Consider the following 19,011-nt stretch of genomic DNA (forward strand, 5'->3'; position numbering starts at 1 on the left):
CTATCCTTGGTTGAGTGTCAGTCTCAGAAAAGACCCTGTGCCCAGATATGTTTGGTCCTTGTAGAGCTCCTATCCTTTCCATATCATACTAACTTCCCTTCTTTCATATGATTCCCTGCACTCTACGTGTCCACCTATTTCATGGACAAGAATTTTATAATCACCTCGGAGTAAGTTAGCTTTTTTTCTGTGCAGACACCAAACTTTAGTCACTTGAATCCAAGACCAAGAAACTCAGATTATCTGTTTAACTCTATGAGGACAGAATTCATTAAATTTTATCTTTTACTTTCCAGCAACAATCCCAGTATCGCCTTTCTATTTATTAACAATTCCCCATTTATTCATCTGTCTGGATGCCACATATTCATTTCCATGTTTGAGGGGAGTCATTCCTAAAACTCTGTTCTTTTTTTCTACCTCTGCCAAAGTACCAAAGTTCTCTTAAATGTTAAGATAATATTATGCACATTCAATGGATCACATTTGTATGATCTTTGTTCACAAACCCTTTATTCCAATTTGGCTACATGTAGTAATGTATATTACCACTGAATACCACAAATCATAATCTTCACAAATCATATCCTGTATCTATTCAGTGGACAAGACTTTATGTAGAAAGCGGGAGTCTTTGTTTTATTTAGGTTTGTATATTTACTGACTATAACTAACTAGTAACTAGTCAGTTATTTACCGTATATTTGAATATTTACTTATTTTTGGAGTTTTTGATTCAGAGTTTTGCCCTGTCTGGCCTGGAACTTACAAAGTGGACCAGACTGACACCGAACTTTCAGTGACCCTTTGGCTTTTCCTCCTGCAATTACAGGCATGAGCCACCATACCTAGAAGAGGAGGCCTTGGATTGCCTTTGCTTATGTAAAAGCTTTCTTGGTTATTTACTTAGCTGTTATTTAATTTTCATAATAACCTTTGAAATTGGTTTTAATGGTTATTTAAAATAAATATTGCTCGTATTTATAAATTATTCTGTTTGTAGATAAAATAAGCTGAATTTTGATGATGTTAAACAGCTGTTAAGTTGTTCAACCTACTATACTCTCCCTTGTGCTTTGTTTCTAGATTAAGAGGCACCCATTGGTCAGTAGCAACACCAGTCAAAACAAAAAAACTAAATAATAATAATAATGATGCTAACCTATTATGGGCATCACCAAAACCAACCAGTTCTACAATGTATTTGAGCGATTTTCATGAAAATGATGCTACAACCAGGGACCCTTGGTTGCTGAGACAAACAGGAGAGAGCAGTGAGTGTGGACCATAAGATAACGAGATGCCTGACTACCAGGGACAGCTTTGAGAACCAGTGTTTGTCCTACGTTAAGGCCAGGGGACAACACCAGCTGCTCTCTGACAGGCCACTTGGAAAATAAGAGTGTCACTGAGCAGAAAGGTAGCCTAGGAAATTATTTGGTTTCAATTCTTTGCTAAGAGGAAGACAATGACCCTACACACGTTTGACAAGTGGGAATCTACTGTATGCTTTAGAGGGCTGCAGTCCTGGCTGTGCTTAGCAGCTTGGTTTTCTAGTGCCACTTACTGAACTTAACCACTTGAGACAAGACAAAGTATAGAATTAGAAGTTCTTAATTTTTTTTTACCACTAAAAATGACTTCCTGGAATTTTTCTTTAAAAGCACAAGTTAAGCAGAACCCTTTTTATTTTTTCTATTCTGTCAAATGAATTGCTCTTAAGATTTCCAGAGATTAATTTTTTATGACTATATACACTCATAACTAAAATTCACTTATAAGAAAGTCAAACACTCTGACTACTATTTTATACCTAGCTACCCAGACCACATCTCTGCCATGCCTCACCTGGTATGTTACTAGTCATTTAAAATCACCAATGTCTGTTACAGTGTATCGATAGCATCCCTCCCAAAATTCAGCCTAAAGAATATTTTAAATTTGAGTCTATCACGGATATTATCTATCCCTCACAGGCAGGTGTCACTTGAAGGTTGATAAGTGTCTTCTCATCCACATTGTTAAAGATATTGGCAGGTACCAATAAAAAACCAGTAATAGTACCTTTTACATTTGAATATGTGCTTTTCAATATTGATCCTCTCGGTGTCTTTTGAGAGAATGGAAGGATGTCTTTCAGTGGGGTGTTAGACATGTATGACGTGCTGTGCAATGATGTCTGTACTCACGTCTGATTTTTCATAGCAACTCTTCATGTATTACTTTTATTTTTCATGATGGTGGCACTCGAGCACTTACTGTTTCCCAAGTTTTCATCAGAGGAATAGGAAACAAACTTAAACACAGTCTCACCTATCTGCCTGCATCTCTTTTGCATACCTTAACCCAACTGTAAATGAACCCCTTCTTTGTCATAGCATTTTCCATTATTCAGCGCTGGGCCTTTTTGTTGTTGCTGCTGCTTTGAGAGACAGATGGCAACGCGCCATTTGCGTTGAGCATGCGCAACACCGTCTACCCCCCCACTTTAGCTGTGGTCTCAAATCAGGCTGTTTTAAAAATGAGAAGACTGGGCCTTTGCTGTATTTAGCTCTCACTGACGACAGCCCGGCAGCGGGAGTGGTGGTGGGGAATGCGTACAATCAGGTTTAGCAATGGATTGTGAAGGATTGTACTATTTTGGTGGGTTATGAGTTTCTGTCCAAAGCAATGGATTTTATGTCTTTTGTGCATTGTTTCTCCTTCCTATGTCTTGGTGTATGTAAGTTTAATGCGTCACTTTTAAAAAGAAAATTCTAACCATTTTAAATTTGTAGTTCAACAACCAAGTAGGAAAAAAAAAAAAAAAAAAAAAAACAATCAGAGATGAGCAAATTTATCCCATTTGGGGTATTTTTGTAAGATTTACCCTCACGGATTTTAATAACACTAAGTTCACACTTAGAAATATGCTCACCTTTGTGTAAAGAGGCTTAATGAATTAAATTTCTTACACATAAAAAAAAAAAACAAAATTTATGTCGTTCATTGAACAACCTCACTTTTCTTATTGAGGCTCAATAAAAGAAAACTCCGGAGGGAATCTGTGCATACAGTCACACACAAACACATGTACGTACACATACACACACCAACAAAGAAAAAAAGATTCCATGGTTCCCTATGTTTGGGAATAGAAACACGGTGATGCCATCACAAAGGCTCAGAAGGGAGTGTCGTGCCGTCCAGACTCTGGGGCCCGCTTTTACCTGCCTGCATCCATGCATTTTTCACCTCGTATCTCTCAAACCAAGGTGGCAGCGACAAATGACTCTGGCTCGATAATGGATCTAATGACCAGATTCTAAGTCCAAGTCAGTCTGAGACCAAGCTCATCTCCCGGGCGTTTGTGATACGTGGTCTGAGGGTCTGTGTTATGAAGGCTCTTTACGACTATCAGCGAAACTGTGGGTCCTTCAAGAAAACTGACAAGAGAGAAGTATCTGGCCGTGAATGGTGAGGCTGGGAGAAGCGGCCCGGACAAGGCTCAAATTTAAGAAGAAGAAAATGAACGGGAAAGATCCAATTGGGGCTGGGGTTATAGTGAGGAAGGCGGGAAGTAGAGGGGATAGGTTGGGAAGGTCAGGGGGAGCCTATAAAGTTAGGCTGTCTGTCCTCCCAGGCACTGTGCAGGTAAGATGGGCATCCATACCACCTGGAGCTGTGAGTGGACAGCGAGGGTTCAGTTGCTCCGCCTTAGTGGATTCTGGCCCGAGAGTGGGAGGCGAGCATGAGGACAGCACCGGGCTCTCCGAGCTGATACCACACGGTCAGCCTATGCTGAGCTCAGCAGAACAGCCCCGGACTGCCCTGAATAATTCACAGGCCTTCTCCATCTGCTTAAAATTCTCCCCGAGTGTTTGATTGAAGGGATTTACTATTTGATCTAACAGTGTCTACTTTACACCTCGAATTCTCTCATACCGTCGCAGTAATATAAGCAGAAGTCAAACTAGGCCCCGGAGAACCTTCAGAAAAGGCAAGGCAAGTGAGGAGACAGCATAAATGTCACTTATTTTGCAGCCGCAAGGTGGACACTGAGCCAGACCCAGGTTTATGCTGTTCTATTGGTTGTTTTTCAGGAAATTCACCTCCACGGTGTATAAGCAGGCCACTCGACTATCTGACTAAAAGCTCCAACTTTCTGTCTTTCCTTTGAGCTCTGCAAGTCTGACAAGACTGCGAAGTTGACTGCAGGACAGCAATGCCTGGAGTTGAGTCACAGATTCCTGGTCGCCTCACACAGTTACCCAATGAGCTGGTGTAAGGTTTGCCTCTGTGCTGTCTGCCAGCCTTCCTCCCAGAATGCCCTGACAGCATAAGGTTACCAGAACACCGTTATTCCCAAGAATAGTCCCAATAGGGGTTTCCAGTAACTGCTCTACAAATATTTGATCAAGCATAAAAACAAAGGAAACCCTAGCACCTGGCCCATTACTCAGCCCTTTGATTGCCCTTGTAAATGGGAGAGCTAAAACACCAAATGCAACACATAATTAAGAAACAAAAAGAGCAATATGAAGCCTTCAGGGCTGCTCATCTCCATGCAAAAAAAAAAAAAAAAAAAATCAGATCATGCAGCGGTGACCAGGGGTAAATAGATTCTAAGGCTCTATGTCATCGCTAAGTCCAGTGAGATACAATGATGCATACAAGTGGACTACATTTGTAGCTTTTAATTTCCCAGAAGCCCCAATAAGAAGTAAAAAGAAGCCCATAGAATTAATCTGTGTAATAGATTCTATCCAACTGAATCTACCACAGAATTAATTTGTATAATAGATTCTATCCAACTCAATCTACCTAAAATATTATTTCAATCCCTAACCAAGTCAGAATGTATTAACAGGGTATTTTAACTAAATTCTAAGTCTCACATATCTTTTACACATAGAGGGCCTTTCAGTTTGAATCAGCAACTTTCCTAGCACTCAAAAATACATAAAGTAGCCGTCTTATTGCACAGCATAGCTGTAGGTGTAATCACCTATTGCCATTAAGGTGACAAGAATAGTGGAGCTACAGGTAAAGATTTCCTGAGGACTGAAGCGAAATGGGAAACATCTTTCTGATGTATGAACCAAGATTCTGGGTTCCTTTCAGCCTCTGTTTGCTCTGCTGTGCCTTCCCCAACTGTCTCTCCTTTTCTCATTTCCTATTCACATTGTCTCTAGCAGAGACACTGCTGGAGAGTGGACAGGCCGGGGTATAAAGAGTCAAGGAATAGGGCTGGATCTCCAGCCTGTGTAATGACCTTGGATGAGTTACCTAACTTCCTTGGTCTCAGATTTCTTTTCTATGAGATAGGATTAGTTCTGTCAGTACTGGGTTGTAAGGATTAACTGAAATCATAAACTGCGCAGCATCAAATGGGCACTATAGAGCTTGCAAATTCTTAGTGGCTATTTTTTAAGATTTACATGAATATAGAAGAAGGGTCAATAGGAAAGAAGCAAGCAGAAACGAAGGAGGAAAATGCGATGTGCTAAAGTCTAAGACTATAAAGCGTCATTCCTTCATTTTGCTGCCTCGTACCTCCCTTGAGCTCAATAAATTGTGGGCTTAAGCCCAGAGCACCATAACCCCGGCTCTGCAGACAACCAGCAGGAGAAAAATAAGAAAAGAGAGTTTCCATTTTCTCCAGTTCGTCCAACAGCATGGTGACTCAGGAGAAAACTCGAAAGGCAGCAGTGAGGAAATGTACTCCCATGACTCTGCAAAGTGTCTAGGAAACTTCGCATGGTCCACCTCTCACGGACTCCACCATCCAGAACAACAAATTGTACAGTCCCTGCAGCAACACACTGCCTTCCACACCCCCTCGCGTGCGCGGGCGCGCACAAGGTAGACAGACCCAAACTGTTCTGGGTCCTAGAACCAGCACCACTGCTTCTACCGTACCTGCAAACAACCCTTGCCCACTGGAAGAAAACATGGAAAGACTCTCACCAGCTCATTCTCCTCTCCTTCGTTGAGCAAAGCCTGATGCCCATCCTTCTTAGTCTTCTCCATCAGGAGCGGCATGTGTGGGTTCTTTCTGACCACTGTGTCGGGGAAGATGCCAAAGCCACCTGTGCCTCTGTGACTCAGGCTCTCCTTGTCATTGCTGTTCTCAGGTGCTTACAAAACCCGCTGGCACCTTGCCCGTCAGAACAACAAAGGAGAGAGGGGGAGAGCTTCTCCTTGGCCACGGGATTGGTCTGTTCATTTATCTGCTTGATGTGTGTGTGTGTGTGTGTTTTTTTTCTTCCTAATGTTTATTTACTAAGCTACATCTGAAGTGCCTCCAGACTGAAGGGATGATGGGGCGGGAGGGGAAGCTGTTGCGCTTGAAAGCAATTGCCAGACTGAAGAAATGATGAGAGGGAGGAGAAAGTTGTTGCGCTGCAAAGTACTTTTAGATGCAGCCCCCGAAAGTCCCCACCAAAAAAACGGGAAAGGCCACCGCACTAAAAACATAAGGCTATATAGAGTCCTGTCTGCCTTACGAGAGCTGTGGGGGCCTGTAGAGTTTCGAGAAGCTGGGAGCCCGGTGAGAGCGCTGGTGGAAACTGGAGGAAGAGATTGCAGGGCTCGTTCTAGAATCTGAAAAACGAAAACAAAAAACGGAGTTCTAATCCCGGCTCTACTGATGATCCTGGAAAAAATCACTTATAATCTGAATCTCTGGTTTCTGACATGTAAAATGTCAATGATAATTATAGGGTTGATGTGAGGGCTCATGATGATGTTTGCAAAAGGCCAAGTGTAACTCCTGCCACCTCCAGTGAGAGACAGGTAATCATCTTCATAGCAATCATAGCGCTAATCAACGAGAGAGGCTTCGGAAAATGAACTATGGAATAACTTGATTCTGCAGTTTACAAAACTAGAAGAGAGGGAGAGTAAGAAAAATGAATATTGAGGAGATAACCTGAATTTCCCACACCTGAATTTGATGCTTTTTTTCAAAAGGGGTAAGAAAATGGACCCATTCTTGGGTTCACTGATTAATTTGTAGCTACATACACACATACACACCAAAGTTGTGCCATTTTCCTGGTGGTTTATTACCTCCAGTCCACTGAGGGGATCCTTGTCCCTTTGTCTGTGGAAGGAAGTTGACTATGCTGAAAAGCATTAAGGAGTACTCTTCTTTCCATTCATTAAAATCATCACCTGTTTCTCGAATGCGCTCATGCGTCGTCCTTGACATTCAGGACAGATCAATGTGATTCCCAACCCTGGAAGAGATCACTGAAGAGAAAACACTCAGGGTTATAGCTTTTTGTGCCAGCAAAGCAACTCAGGTGCCCCTTGTCCAGAAAACTAATGGTGGCCTCCAGATTACAGACCAACATTAAGTCAAGCTCAGATTTGAGTATGGCGTTCTGGTCAGCCCTGGTGAGAAGCGCACAAGGCTGCTCCTTACCTTTCACCTGCAAGCCCACTCACACTTCTTGCTAAAGTAATATCAGCTTTGTATCTGGGTGAGATGACAAAAGTGAAATGAACCAGGGAGTCATGACTTGTATAAAGTGGACCCTAGGACTCCATTCTAAACTGACAACAAGGGCATCTGAGGGGCAAATGGTCCTGGTATTGTTTTCTTTCTTTTTTTCCCCTCCTTTGAAAGTGCATGTAGCAGCTTTATTTGTAATAGCCAGAAGCTGGAAACAATCCAGATGTCCCTCAGTGGAGGAATGACTACAGAAATCGTGGTACATTTACACAATGGAATACTACTCGGCAATTAAAAACAAAGAAATCATGAAATTTGCAGGCACAGGTGGGATCTAGAAAAAATCATCCTGAGTGAGGTATCCCAGAAGCAGAAAGACACATGGTATATACTCACTTATAAGAGGATATTAGACATATAATATAGAATAATCATACTAAAATCTGTGCACCTAAAGAAGCTAATCAAGAAGGAGGACCCTGGTAAGATGCTTAATCTTCATTCAGAAAGGCAAACTAGATGGACATCAGAAGAGGGAGAAAACAGGGAACAGGACAGGAGCCTACCAGAGAGGGCCTCTGAAAGACTCTACGTAGCAAGGTATCAAAACATATGCTGAGATTTATAGCCAAACTTTTTGCAGAGTGCAGGTAATCTTATGAAAAAAGGGGGAGCTAGAAAGACCTGGAGGGAACAGGAGCTCCACAAGGAGAGCAACAGAACCAAAAATTCTGGGCCAAGGGGTCTTTTCTGAGACTGATACTCCAAACAGGACCATGCAGGGAGATAACTTAGAACTGCTGCACAGAAGTAGCCCATGGCAGCTCAGTGTCCAAGAGGGTTCCCCAATAATAGGAATAGGGACCATCTCTGACTTGAACTCATGGGCTGGCTCTTGGATCACCGCCCCCTGAGAGGGGAGCAGCCTTACCAGGCCACAGAGGAAGACAATGCAGACAGTCCTGATGAGACCTGATAGACTAAGGTCAGATGGAAGGGGAGGAGGACCTACCCTATCATTGGACTGGGGGAGGGGCATAGAAGAAGAGGGGAAGAGGGTGGGATTGGGAGGGGATGAGGGAGGGGGCTATAGCTGGGATACAAAGTGAATGAACTGTAATTAATTTAAAAAAAAAAGAAAGAAAGAAACTGCATGTGAGGATGTTGTGTTCCAAGCCCAAGGATTGTATGACCAACAGGAAAGAGAGAGTCACCAGCTCTGGTTCATGAGTCTTACTCGGTGAAAAGGGTGGGGAAGGTACAGCAGGTTAGAATCACACCTTATGCTCTCCTTGGCAAAGACAAGTTTCTCAACACCGACATCTCAGTCTAAAGGGAAACCAGATTTGAATGCCTGATCTAGATCTCAAAACACTTTTGTTATTGTTTGTACTTAACATGACAGCCTTACTAGAACACTCTGCTTCTCATACTGTTGAGTTGCCTACGTAGGGATAATGGTTGAATTAAAACAGGCAGTGGCAGTTTTTAGCATGTTGGTGCTTTCCATACTTGACACCACAATCCTCAATATGTAAATTCTTAGAGCTACACCCTTATGGTAGGTACACCTTAGGGTGGATCCATGGAGGACAGCGAGTTAAGGTTTGGCCTAAGACCAGTGCTTAGGCCAAAAGATGAGCCATATCTCAGACCATACTTCCCTGCAAAGCGAACTTTAACTATGAGCCAGGTGAATGCCAGGAAGACATGGACTTGGTGACCACCTAGCAGCGAGTCTCGGAGATCTGGTCAGCCCGAATAGAGACTCGCAGTACAGAAAAGAGCAAAATGACACCACAGTGGAAGGACTAATGTGAAAGGCAGAAGTGAGGGAGGATTGAAGGCTTACAAAAGCAAGGAGGAACAGAAATTCAAGAGTCCCCATAGCAAATGACAGGGAATTGAGAGGTTATGGTATCTCATTGAATGACCTATGAGCTCTTCATAACACTCACGTGGGTAAAGAAGGCATGTGAACGTTGGTACATAGCCAAAACATAGACTCCAATGTCCAGTTACTCTGTTCATAGGCACGCCAACCATTCCTTTATATTTCGATCCTAAAATCCTAACTGGACCACAAAGACCTACACATTCTCTACAGATACAATAGAATAGAGTCATTTCTTTAAATACAAATATGTATTTATCTTTATCATTTACATGTATATATTTATCTTTATTGTATACCTGTATATATAAATATAATGAAGATAAAAATCGCTGTCTCTGTGACTCTGGCATTTCAGTGGCAAAGGAACAGCAGATTGAACAAATAGATAGGTTGGGTCTAGAGTTTGGTAAACAATCATATGTCCATTAAAGGAATAAAGCTGGGTTGTGAACACAGCATGCTGATGAGGGTAGAGAAGGAGGAAGATGTCAGGAGAGGGTGAGACAAGGGGCCAATGGAGTGGCATTTTTAAAATAAGATGGTCAGGAATGAACTTGCAGAGGCCTTAAGGGCCTGTTTAAAGACTCTTAAATGGGCACTGCCCACTTGGCTGTGCATGCACAGAAGGTTATATGTCAAATGACTATCAAGCATCAATATGTGGAAGTTGAGACCTAAGAAAAGGCAGTGTGCTGAGGGCCATGCTCACATGGGACCCGGACCCTGGGAGCGAGGTGAAGACAGTTTATTTTGATGCCAATAAAAGGTAATTCCACTGCCCTCGTTGATGCAACAAATAATTCAACTGGAGCACCAAAATGAGTAACAGCAATGACTAGACATAAAATAGACATACTAAATGCTATCTTTTATTGGATTTTGTATATATGATTATGGCAGTTGAGAGAAGTTCTTAAACGTTGCCATGCAAAAAGAAGTAATTTATTCTTTCTGACTATGCTAAAGGTGTTTTTACAAAAGGAGAAAAAAGTTTATTGTAATCAACAATAACATTGAAGCAACTGATTTTAATGAAAATATAATTCCTACCAAAGGTAAAACCTGGGTAGTTACTAAATCATCACATGAATGAAACATTTTCTTTTCATAATCTATTGTCTGATTTAAAAAATAAAATAAAAATAGGGCAGAGGATGGTTCAGGTTTTAAAGGCCCTTACTGCCAAGCCAGACAACCTGAGTTCAACCCCTGGATTCCACATGGTGGGAGAAGAGAGCAGATTCCCAACTGTGTTTCTCCGACTTCTACACACACACACACACACACACGAGAGAGAGAGAGAGAGAGAGAGAGAGAGAGAGAGAGAGAGAGAAATTTGGAAACAATTTCAAAGATAATATTAAAGTTTAGTAATGCATTTCAGTCCCGAACTGAATTTTACACTAATCATACAAAAATATCACATCTCATGATATGGCCTTCCTTTTGTGCTTTTATTACCTTTAAAGATGAGCTTTGAGGGAAAATGTAGACCACTCAGTTGGAGCCAGAGGATGGACATCTGGGTTGTGCTATTAAGGAATTGAATCTTGCATGCTCACCAAACGCATCCATTGGAGGAAGCATAGCAAGTGTAGTTTGAGTAGGAATGGCCTCCAGAGACTCATGTGTTGAATGTTTGACTGGCCTCTGGGGAGTGGCACTATTAGGAGGTGAGGCCTTGTTGGACATAGTGGGTTTGGGGGTAGACTCTGAGGTCTCAGAAGCTGCAGCCAGGCCTAGTGGCTCAGTCTTTTCCTGCTGCCTGTGGATCAAGATGTAGAACTCTCAGCTTCTTCTCTGGCACCATGTGTGCCTGCATGCAGCCCTGTCCTACCATGGTGATAATGGACTAAACCTCTGAAACTATGTTTTTCCTTCTGAGAGTTGTTATGGTCATGGTGTCTGTTCACAGCAATAGAAACCCTAGCTCAGACAACAGCAGGTAACAACCTCTTCCACTGCCCTTGGTTCCAGTTTTCCACGTGAAAACTGTAACATGGAAAGTTCTATCCTTGTCTCAAAATAAGGTCCGGAGATGAGTGAGGCACAGCCTTGCCCTTGACCTCAGGTTTCTTGAACTGCACTCCTGAACTCAAACTATTTTCACTCTTAATTCATCATCATACATATGTATGGAACAGAGTGAGGCATTTCAACACAGGTGGAAAAATCAGACAGGGTAACTGGCATTATCTTTCACTTCGGGCATCTATCACGTACATCTGCTAAGGACACGATCTTCTCTACAATGTATTTTGAAACATGCACTTAACTTTTGTCAACCCCCATTGTCCTGTTGTGTTAGAGAAAGTTAAAAGTTATTCCTCTACCCAAACTGCACATCTCTACTCATCTCCCACCACCACACACACACACACACCCTTTTTGTGCTTTGATACTTTTCTTTGCTGGCTCTCTGAGATCAACTTTCATATGTGAGAGGCTCTTTGCCTCTCCATGCTTGCCTCATTTTGCTTAATCTAACAATCTCCCATCTAGCCATGTTCCAGCTAATGACAGAATCTCAGCCTTTAGGTGGCTGGATAATACTCTGTTGTACAATATACATTTTATATTAACTCACCTGTTGAGCGCCGCGGTCGATTTCACCTCCTGGCTATTGTGAATAGAGCTCGAATAGAAACCTGAGTTCAGGGCCTCTTCCACATTCTGACTTCCATTCCTCTGGAGTGCTACACTAGTGCTACCCAAATCCAAATCACATGCCACTGAGGCCACCCTTTTGACCTCCTTTACAAAGGAGCTTTGACAAGCTCCTCTCTCATTGCTAGATCCTGGCTTGAATTTTCGGTAGTGTGTGTCTGTGTGTGTGTGGGTGTGCGCGTGCGTGCGTGCGTGCGTGCGTGTGTGTGTGTGTGTCTGTGTGTGTGTGTGTGCGTGTGTGTGCGCGTGTGTGTGTGTGTGTGTGTGTGTGTGTGTGTGTGTGTGTGTGTAAAACACTGGCGTATGCATTGTACATTGCTTAGCTGTCTCCTTTGAGTTATCTTCCTTTTGTAAAGTCTGGTTTGGAATTTCTTTCCAAAGTTTTTGTGTTTGAAAGTGGCTGATCGTTGAAATATTTGTAGCTCCTAGTAGAAAATGAGGAAGCACAGGGTCTGCTAATTACAGTGGAAGAAGTGAAGGGGAAACAGTATTCCACTTCTTCACTCACTGCTGACTCCTGACCCAGGAGGGGAAGGCTCCCTCCCTCTTCCACCAGGGTTTTCTCTGGGGCTCTCATTTCTGTACCTATTCTGGGTATGGCTGCTCATCCTGCTTCCTCCACAGGGGCAAACGCATGGCTTGGGTAGCTGACTTATCTCTTTATGGCTCTCCAGAGAGTCAAGGACCAGAACTTGGATTAAATCCTGTGCTATGCTTGGTTTTCATTATAAAATGAGTCTCTGCACTCGGCAGATACTGTTAATCTACTGTGCATCATTGAAGTGGTTCTTCTCATCTTATTACTTCTGTTTGGAATTTTAAAGCCACTGACTCTTTAGTCAGCAAATAAGTATTAATTGATTTCCCCTCTTATGGAGCCAGTTCTGTTTTCTGGGTTCTTTATATATCCAGTGTTAGGCCTCTCTCACTGCCTAGCAGGCTATCAGCTTCTCCTCTGGACACTTCCTTGCAGATAACTCGACAAGCTTCTTAGGACTCCAACTTCTGAAAAGAGTGGAGTGTGTCTAATGTGTCCACCTCAACATCTATGTTGACACCATTAATCTGCTCTCTCTTTGGGGGAAGAAAACTACCTAGCATACAGGCAGATTCTGTTCTACTCTCTTTCTTGACTCTTAGTCTCTCCCACTTCTAAAGTATCCAGTTTCTTCTCTCCCTAATTTAAATCTCCCCACGAAACTATGGTGTATATAACTTAACCACGCCTTTTGGTGAAGCAGTTAGGATAGTCATACGGGAATTCAATATCTTTTTTCACTGCTAGAAATGTATTGAGCACCGTCAGCCCTGCTCTAAGCATGCCACATTCTTTCCTCCTCTGTGTATTCAGCTGCACAGGAACAGAATGTCTGTTTTATTTACTTATTCTGAATGGCTTTCAGTATGACTAGCCACAAGAACAATTCTACTCCAACTGCCAATTATATGGCTGTGGCTTGTCTAAAGAGAACAGGAAGTGCCAATAAGACTGACTGACGACTGTTAACTGCCCTTGTCATGTAAGTCACCAACCTGAGTCTGATATGGCCCAAAAGATGCTTAGCTCTCAACCCCTTACTTGGGTAAATGCTAAACTCATCTGTCTGTTCATGCTGCTACTACCCAAAACACCCGTAGTTAGAGATGAATGGATGTTGTGGAACAGAAGGGTGAAATTGATATTGCTCTTACATAAAGAACAAAGGCATTTTCCAATTGCCAAAAACCCCAGTAAGAAAATAGCTGGAATGAGATATGTGGCTGCAAAGGCTCACTGGCCATGACTAAGACTCAAGATCTGTCCTGGAAATATAGACCTCAACATTACTATCCCAATACAAACTGATTTCTTACTAACCATTTGTTTGCAAGTAACCTAACCTGCTCAGAATGATGAATACTTCCTTAAAGTAGTCATGCCTAAGGACGGGTTAGAAAGAAACATTCTTTCTCTGAAGGGAACATTTGCATTATTTCTAAATTTTTCGGAAGAACGAATGTTAAGTATTGGGTCCCTCCTCCGTGTTTCTGCTGCTTTGGCAACACTTTCCCACAGAACTCACTAGTAGATCCTCTGGTCAAGGACACATACTCTGTGTTCTGTGGCAAGGTGTGGGGATAAACAGACTAACCTATCGTAGAGAAACTTGTCAACTTGTCCTCTCCTGTGGCTGCCTTAAAGTATAGAGTGCACGATGAAAAACAGCATTTCCTATGGAGATACATCCCCAATGCTCTTTCAAAGCATAGGAAATTGGCAGAGAAAATTGTAAGCAAGTCTCTGTGGGGGCTAATGCACATTTAAAGGAAACCATTTAGTTATCCTTTTAGCCTTAAGTCCCTGAATTTGAGTCCTCAGATTCACCTGGTGAGCCTGATGAAGACACAGCTCTGCAGGATGCAGCACAGGGACCCCAACTGTGTTTGAGGCTGGGCCAGGAATTTATTTCTAACAAGCTCCTTGGGGATTTTCATGTTGGGTTAAGTTTGAGAACCATGTTCCAAAAACAAGCTTGCGGGTTGCTGTAAACTCTTCCCTGGAGTGAAGGAGCTGGCTCATGGTGTGGGAGCAAAGAGGCCATGTTTACATGGCCTAAAAATATGCCAAGTAAGGCTGTGTTCTTTGCCCATATCTCTGCATCTCACAGGACATCTGTGCACTTGGAAAGACCCAGAAAGGGCCAGTTTAGAAAATGGTTCTTCAGATGATGGGAGGGGAGGGCCTGAAAAATGAACTCTAGAAAATAATAACTATTTTGAAGTGCTAGAAGTTGGTTATGGAAATAAAAACTGGCAGGTCACTAAATTTTGTTTTAAATGAGGATGACCAGACTAGGTTTTTAAAATAGTGACTTTAAACAGCTAGAAAAACCTGGAGGTTTCCATTTTCAATAACAGAAAATTGTGTGCATTCAGCTATATACACGTTTGTAATGCGTTAGTCAATTCATTCATTCTTCACTTAAACATTCTTTCATTTACTCTTTTATTGATTCACACAGCAGGTTAAATGGCTATTTGATGGACCAGAGCAAAAGTTTGGAAGATTCCTTTTAGCCTGAGAGATGAAAGAAAATAAATTGTGCTGTATTTGGTCTTCTTTGATTACTTTGTTGTTGTTGTTCTGTAAATATAAATGGAGTGATTGTCCCAGTGTCAATAGCCAAAAAAACTGCAACAGAGAGTTAGTGACCAATTTGATCAAAATTACAAATCAGAAAAAAAAAACAAACCTAAATTTAAAGTCAGGCCTGTCTAATTTTTTTTTTATATACTTTAAATTCCTTAAGTTGTTACTCAAAGGGGATTTTTTTTTTAGATGATTTCCAGTGACATATCAGGTGCCAGTGCCCCAGAATCCTGCTACCCTGACTCACCTAGTGTCGCCCAACCACTTGTGAATTTCCCTGCTCCTGGCGAGAAGATGAGGTTTCTGGGACAATATAAAGATCTGATGTTTCCAAGTATGCCTCGCCCTGGTTGATCCACTGAGGGAGACCTCAAGCCTGCAAAACTGTCCTCAGATCGAACTGGTTTCCAATTAGGCATGCCATGTGCCTGAATTCTTTGTGTTATTTACTTTTCACCAACCCTCGGGGTTAGGCTTTGGCCAGAGCAAGAGAAAGCTGTCTCAGTTTTAAGTTTCAGCCAACCGCAGAACCACCACCCCCTGTGCAGTCAGCCCCTGAGAACTCCAGGCCCAGTGTGGCCTTGCTGCTCACTGCCTCTTCCTCAGAGAACTCACCCTCTGTGTGTGCTTCTGTGGACCTTCGCTTTGTTAGCACTCACCTTTTATGGACGTTTCCTTCTTCGCATCGTATTTCACAATCCTGGGACCCCATAAATCTGCCAATATGGTCCAAAACAAGACCACAGAAACCTCTGCTCCATATCCTCGTTGGGTCATGGTATATGACAGAATCCCCTTACATGGGATATGGGATGTGGGATGCGGTGCTCCTGAGTGCAGCATGGTTCCCCTCCCCCAGCTTCTGCTGAAGGTGTTGGGTCATTGTCATCAACTGGACACGATCACAATCACCATCCACTTGTCAAGTATTTGTTAGTTTTTTGCCTGACCCTGACATTGATTGACAGGGATCCTGAAACTCTATGACATGTGTGTTGAATTTGACCTCTTTCAGCTTTCTGCACCAGGTGACAGAAGGCACTAAGTTCCCTCCACTCTGCTTTTATTACATTCTGATCTGCAGACCACAATCCATAGAATAAATCTTACGTTCATCCTTTCTCTCTCTCTTCCTGTATGTCTGTCACCTGTGTGTGTGTGTGTGTTTAATCATGGCTTTATCTTCCTTTGACATCTATAAAATTTCCTCAAAGTAAGGTGAAATCAGAGAATAAAATGAAAATACCTGCCCTTCTGCCCTTCAATGTTGGCTCATTCTTTAATGGCTTTTAAATAAGCTTGTTTGCTCCAACTATTTCTTTGGGTTGAGTATTTTTGTATGAGAGTCTTTGCATCCTTATTAAAAACCATGTGTCTTATACATACTAAGATAGTCTCTGTGGTAGTCACTTGCCTCTTCCAGTTCTATATCACACTTCCACACCCTCATTACATAAATGGAAAGCCAAGTATATTAGGCACAACATTATAAACTTCGTACTTTGCCTTTATGGCTGATTTCATTTACAGTGCTATTGTTTGGCTTCAGCTTCTGTGTACTGGATAGAAAACAGGTGTTCATGGACAAAAGAGGAAAAATAAATTGGCAGAATATCCCAGATTATACTTTTTACTCAATCATGCCACAGCTGCTTCTCAAGCGTGACCCCTCGCTAGGGGCTGAGAAGACAGAAGACACCATGCTGGCTTGATCCCTATCCTCAAAGAATGTACTCTCCAGTCAAAGCTGAGCTTGGGTGGGAGGAGCAGAAGTTGAGACACCATAAAGTGAACATGCAAGGTCGAAAGGTAAAGCTGTACAAGATGGGAAGGCTATTGTGTGGCATGTGACCAGTGTGCCGACACAAGGACACCCCACTCCAGGCTTAGCAGACCAGGCACCACTGTAATCAGATATGAAGAACTAGGTGGCACTTGGTTGTGTCGCAATGAGAGTAAGAACTGTTGATGCCCTGGATACAGTATGAGCCAGGGTGTTAAGGTGGGAAAGTGAGGACTGTTCTGGAAAGAGAATGTTGAGTTTACTGCAAGAGAAAGTTCAAGAAGGGGGAAAATCTGAAATGAGACTGTAGTGGGGGTAGGGCAAAGGACCTTGGATTCCTTAGGAAGGAATGTGCACTTCACATGGTGGATAATGCAGATCACTAAGCATTTCTCACCATGGACACAGCATCATCAGATTTAGACAGCAAAATTGGCAAAAAATAGGAATAAGAAAGAAGAGTGCTCTCAGTCAGGAAAACATTAAGGTGTTCTTGTATTGCAGTCTCTGCAAGCTCTTCTAGGCCATGGTTAGTTGGCTCTGTTGGTGGAGCTACTATCCCCTCCAGGTCCTTCTATCATTCCCTACACCCCACTTTCCCACAAGAATCCCAATGCTTTGTCCAATGTCTGGCTGTGAGTCTCAGCATCTGTTTTGAGCCATTGCTAGGTGTAGCCACACAGAGAGTGGCCATGCTAGGCTCCAGTCTGTAAGCATAGCAGAATATCATTAATAGTGTCATAGCTTGGCTAAGCACCAACCAGAAACCAGGCATGAATTGGACCGAGGTCCCCATACAGAGCAGATAGGCAACTCAGGCTTCATGTTGGTCCCCTAATAAGGGGAGCAGGAGCTATCTCTGACATGGACTCTGTTGCCTCCTATTTGATCACTTCCCCTTGACAGGACTGCCTAACCAGGACACTGGGGAAGAGAATGTGTTCGGTCATGACTTGACTTGATGCAGTTGGGTAGGAGTATGGGGGTAGGGGGAAGAGGGAGGAAGGGTGGGACCAGAAGGAGAGGAGGGGGGGCTATGATCAGGATGTATGAAGTGGATTAATTCATTAATTAATTCTTTAAAACATGTTCAGGACTTGGCTAAAACCCTGGTAGAGAGAGAAGTCCTGCACACAAGGCAGTGCCTCAATAAAGCCTCCATGGAGGAGGCATAGGTGGTACTCTTCATAGCTCTCCCGTTTCCACGTGCAGCCAAAAACTCCCGGATGTCCATTCAGGTTTATAATACGGTATGAGTGGTGCTCTCTCAGCTGCTTAGTGCACACTGCAGGGGAAAGGCTCTCTTACTGACAACCGCAATTCCAACACTGTCTTGATCAGCATTTGTATCGCCTTATCATAGCACAGCCATCAGACATTCCATGGAGCCAACACTACAAGGGAAGGGAGGGAAGGGAAGGAGGGAAAGAGAGAGTGAGGGAAGGAGAGAGGAAAATAGGAAAGGAAGAAGAGACACAGAAACAGAGCTGAGAGTCTAGATGGCTTCTGGAGGACATTATATTCAAGCGTGGACAAAGGCCAGCAATGAGTTGCATCCTCTTTGCCAGTGGATCAGCTGTTTGATCAGCAGCATATGGCTAGTAATGAACACTATAAAGAATCTTGATGTAGAAGCCGTAAGACCTGGATTTTAGACCTAGCTTGTTGATTTTCTAATGAAGTGCTCCTGAAATAGGCTCTCTTTGCATCTCAGTCACCTAAGGGCTATACATGTTTGGTATAGAAAACAAACCAAATTTGTGGACCAAGGCACCATCAGATAAAATGACCAAGAAAGAGTTCTTGTGAGATGTGGTATGTGCTGAAACATGCAGAAGGAACAGCTCTGGGCCTGGGAGGTTGGACAAGAAAATTCAAGACAGAGGAGAGCAAACACACTCTTCCTGGGACAATGTATCTGTTCTGTTGCTGTGGTAAACAAAAACAAACAAAAAACACCACGCCTAAGGCAACATATTGAAGGAAGGGTTAAGGCTTAAGTCTCCAGAGGGATGGGTCCACCATGGCAGGGAAGTGTGGCATGCAGTGGCAGGCAGGGCAGCAGGAATTGGATGCTGAGAGCTCACAGCTTG

General features: G+C 42.8%; 1 protein-coding gene across 1 annotated transcript in view; it reads right to left on the reverse strand.

The window, feature by feature from the left end:
* The window catches only part of Atp13a5 (ATPase 13A5), a 138,499-nt gene extending 132,475 nt beyond the window's left edge, over window positions 1–6,024 (reverse strand). Inside the window, exon 1 of the mRNA XM_055625220.1 lies at window positions 5,950–6,024. Within this exon, the coding sequence (XP_055481195.1) occupies window positions 5,950–6,024 (75 nt within the window). The remainder of the gene's footprint in view (window positions 1–5,949) is intronic.
* Window positions 6,025–19,011: the final 12,987 nt, after the last annotated feature.

The sequence above is a fragment of the Psammomys obesus genome, unplaced genomic scaffold, assembly GCF_907164565.1.
Source record: "Psammomys obesus unplaced genomic scaffold, mPsaObe1.curated_primary_1811, whole genome shotgun sequence".
Classification (NCBI taxonomy): Eukaryota; Metazoa; Chordata; class Mammalia; order Rodentia; family Muridae; genus Psammomys; species Psammomys obesus.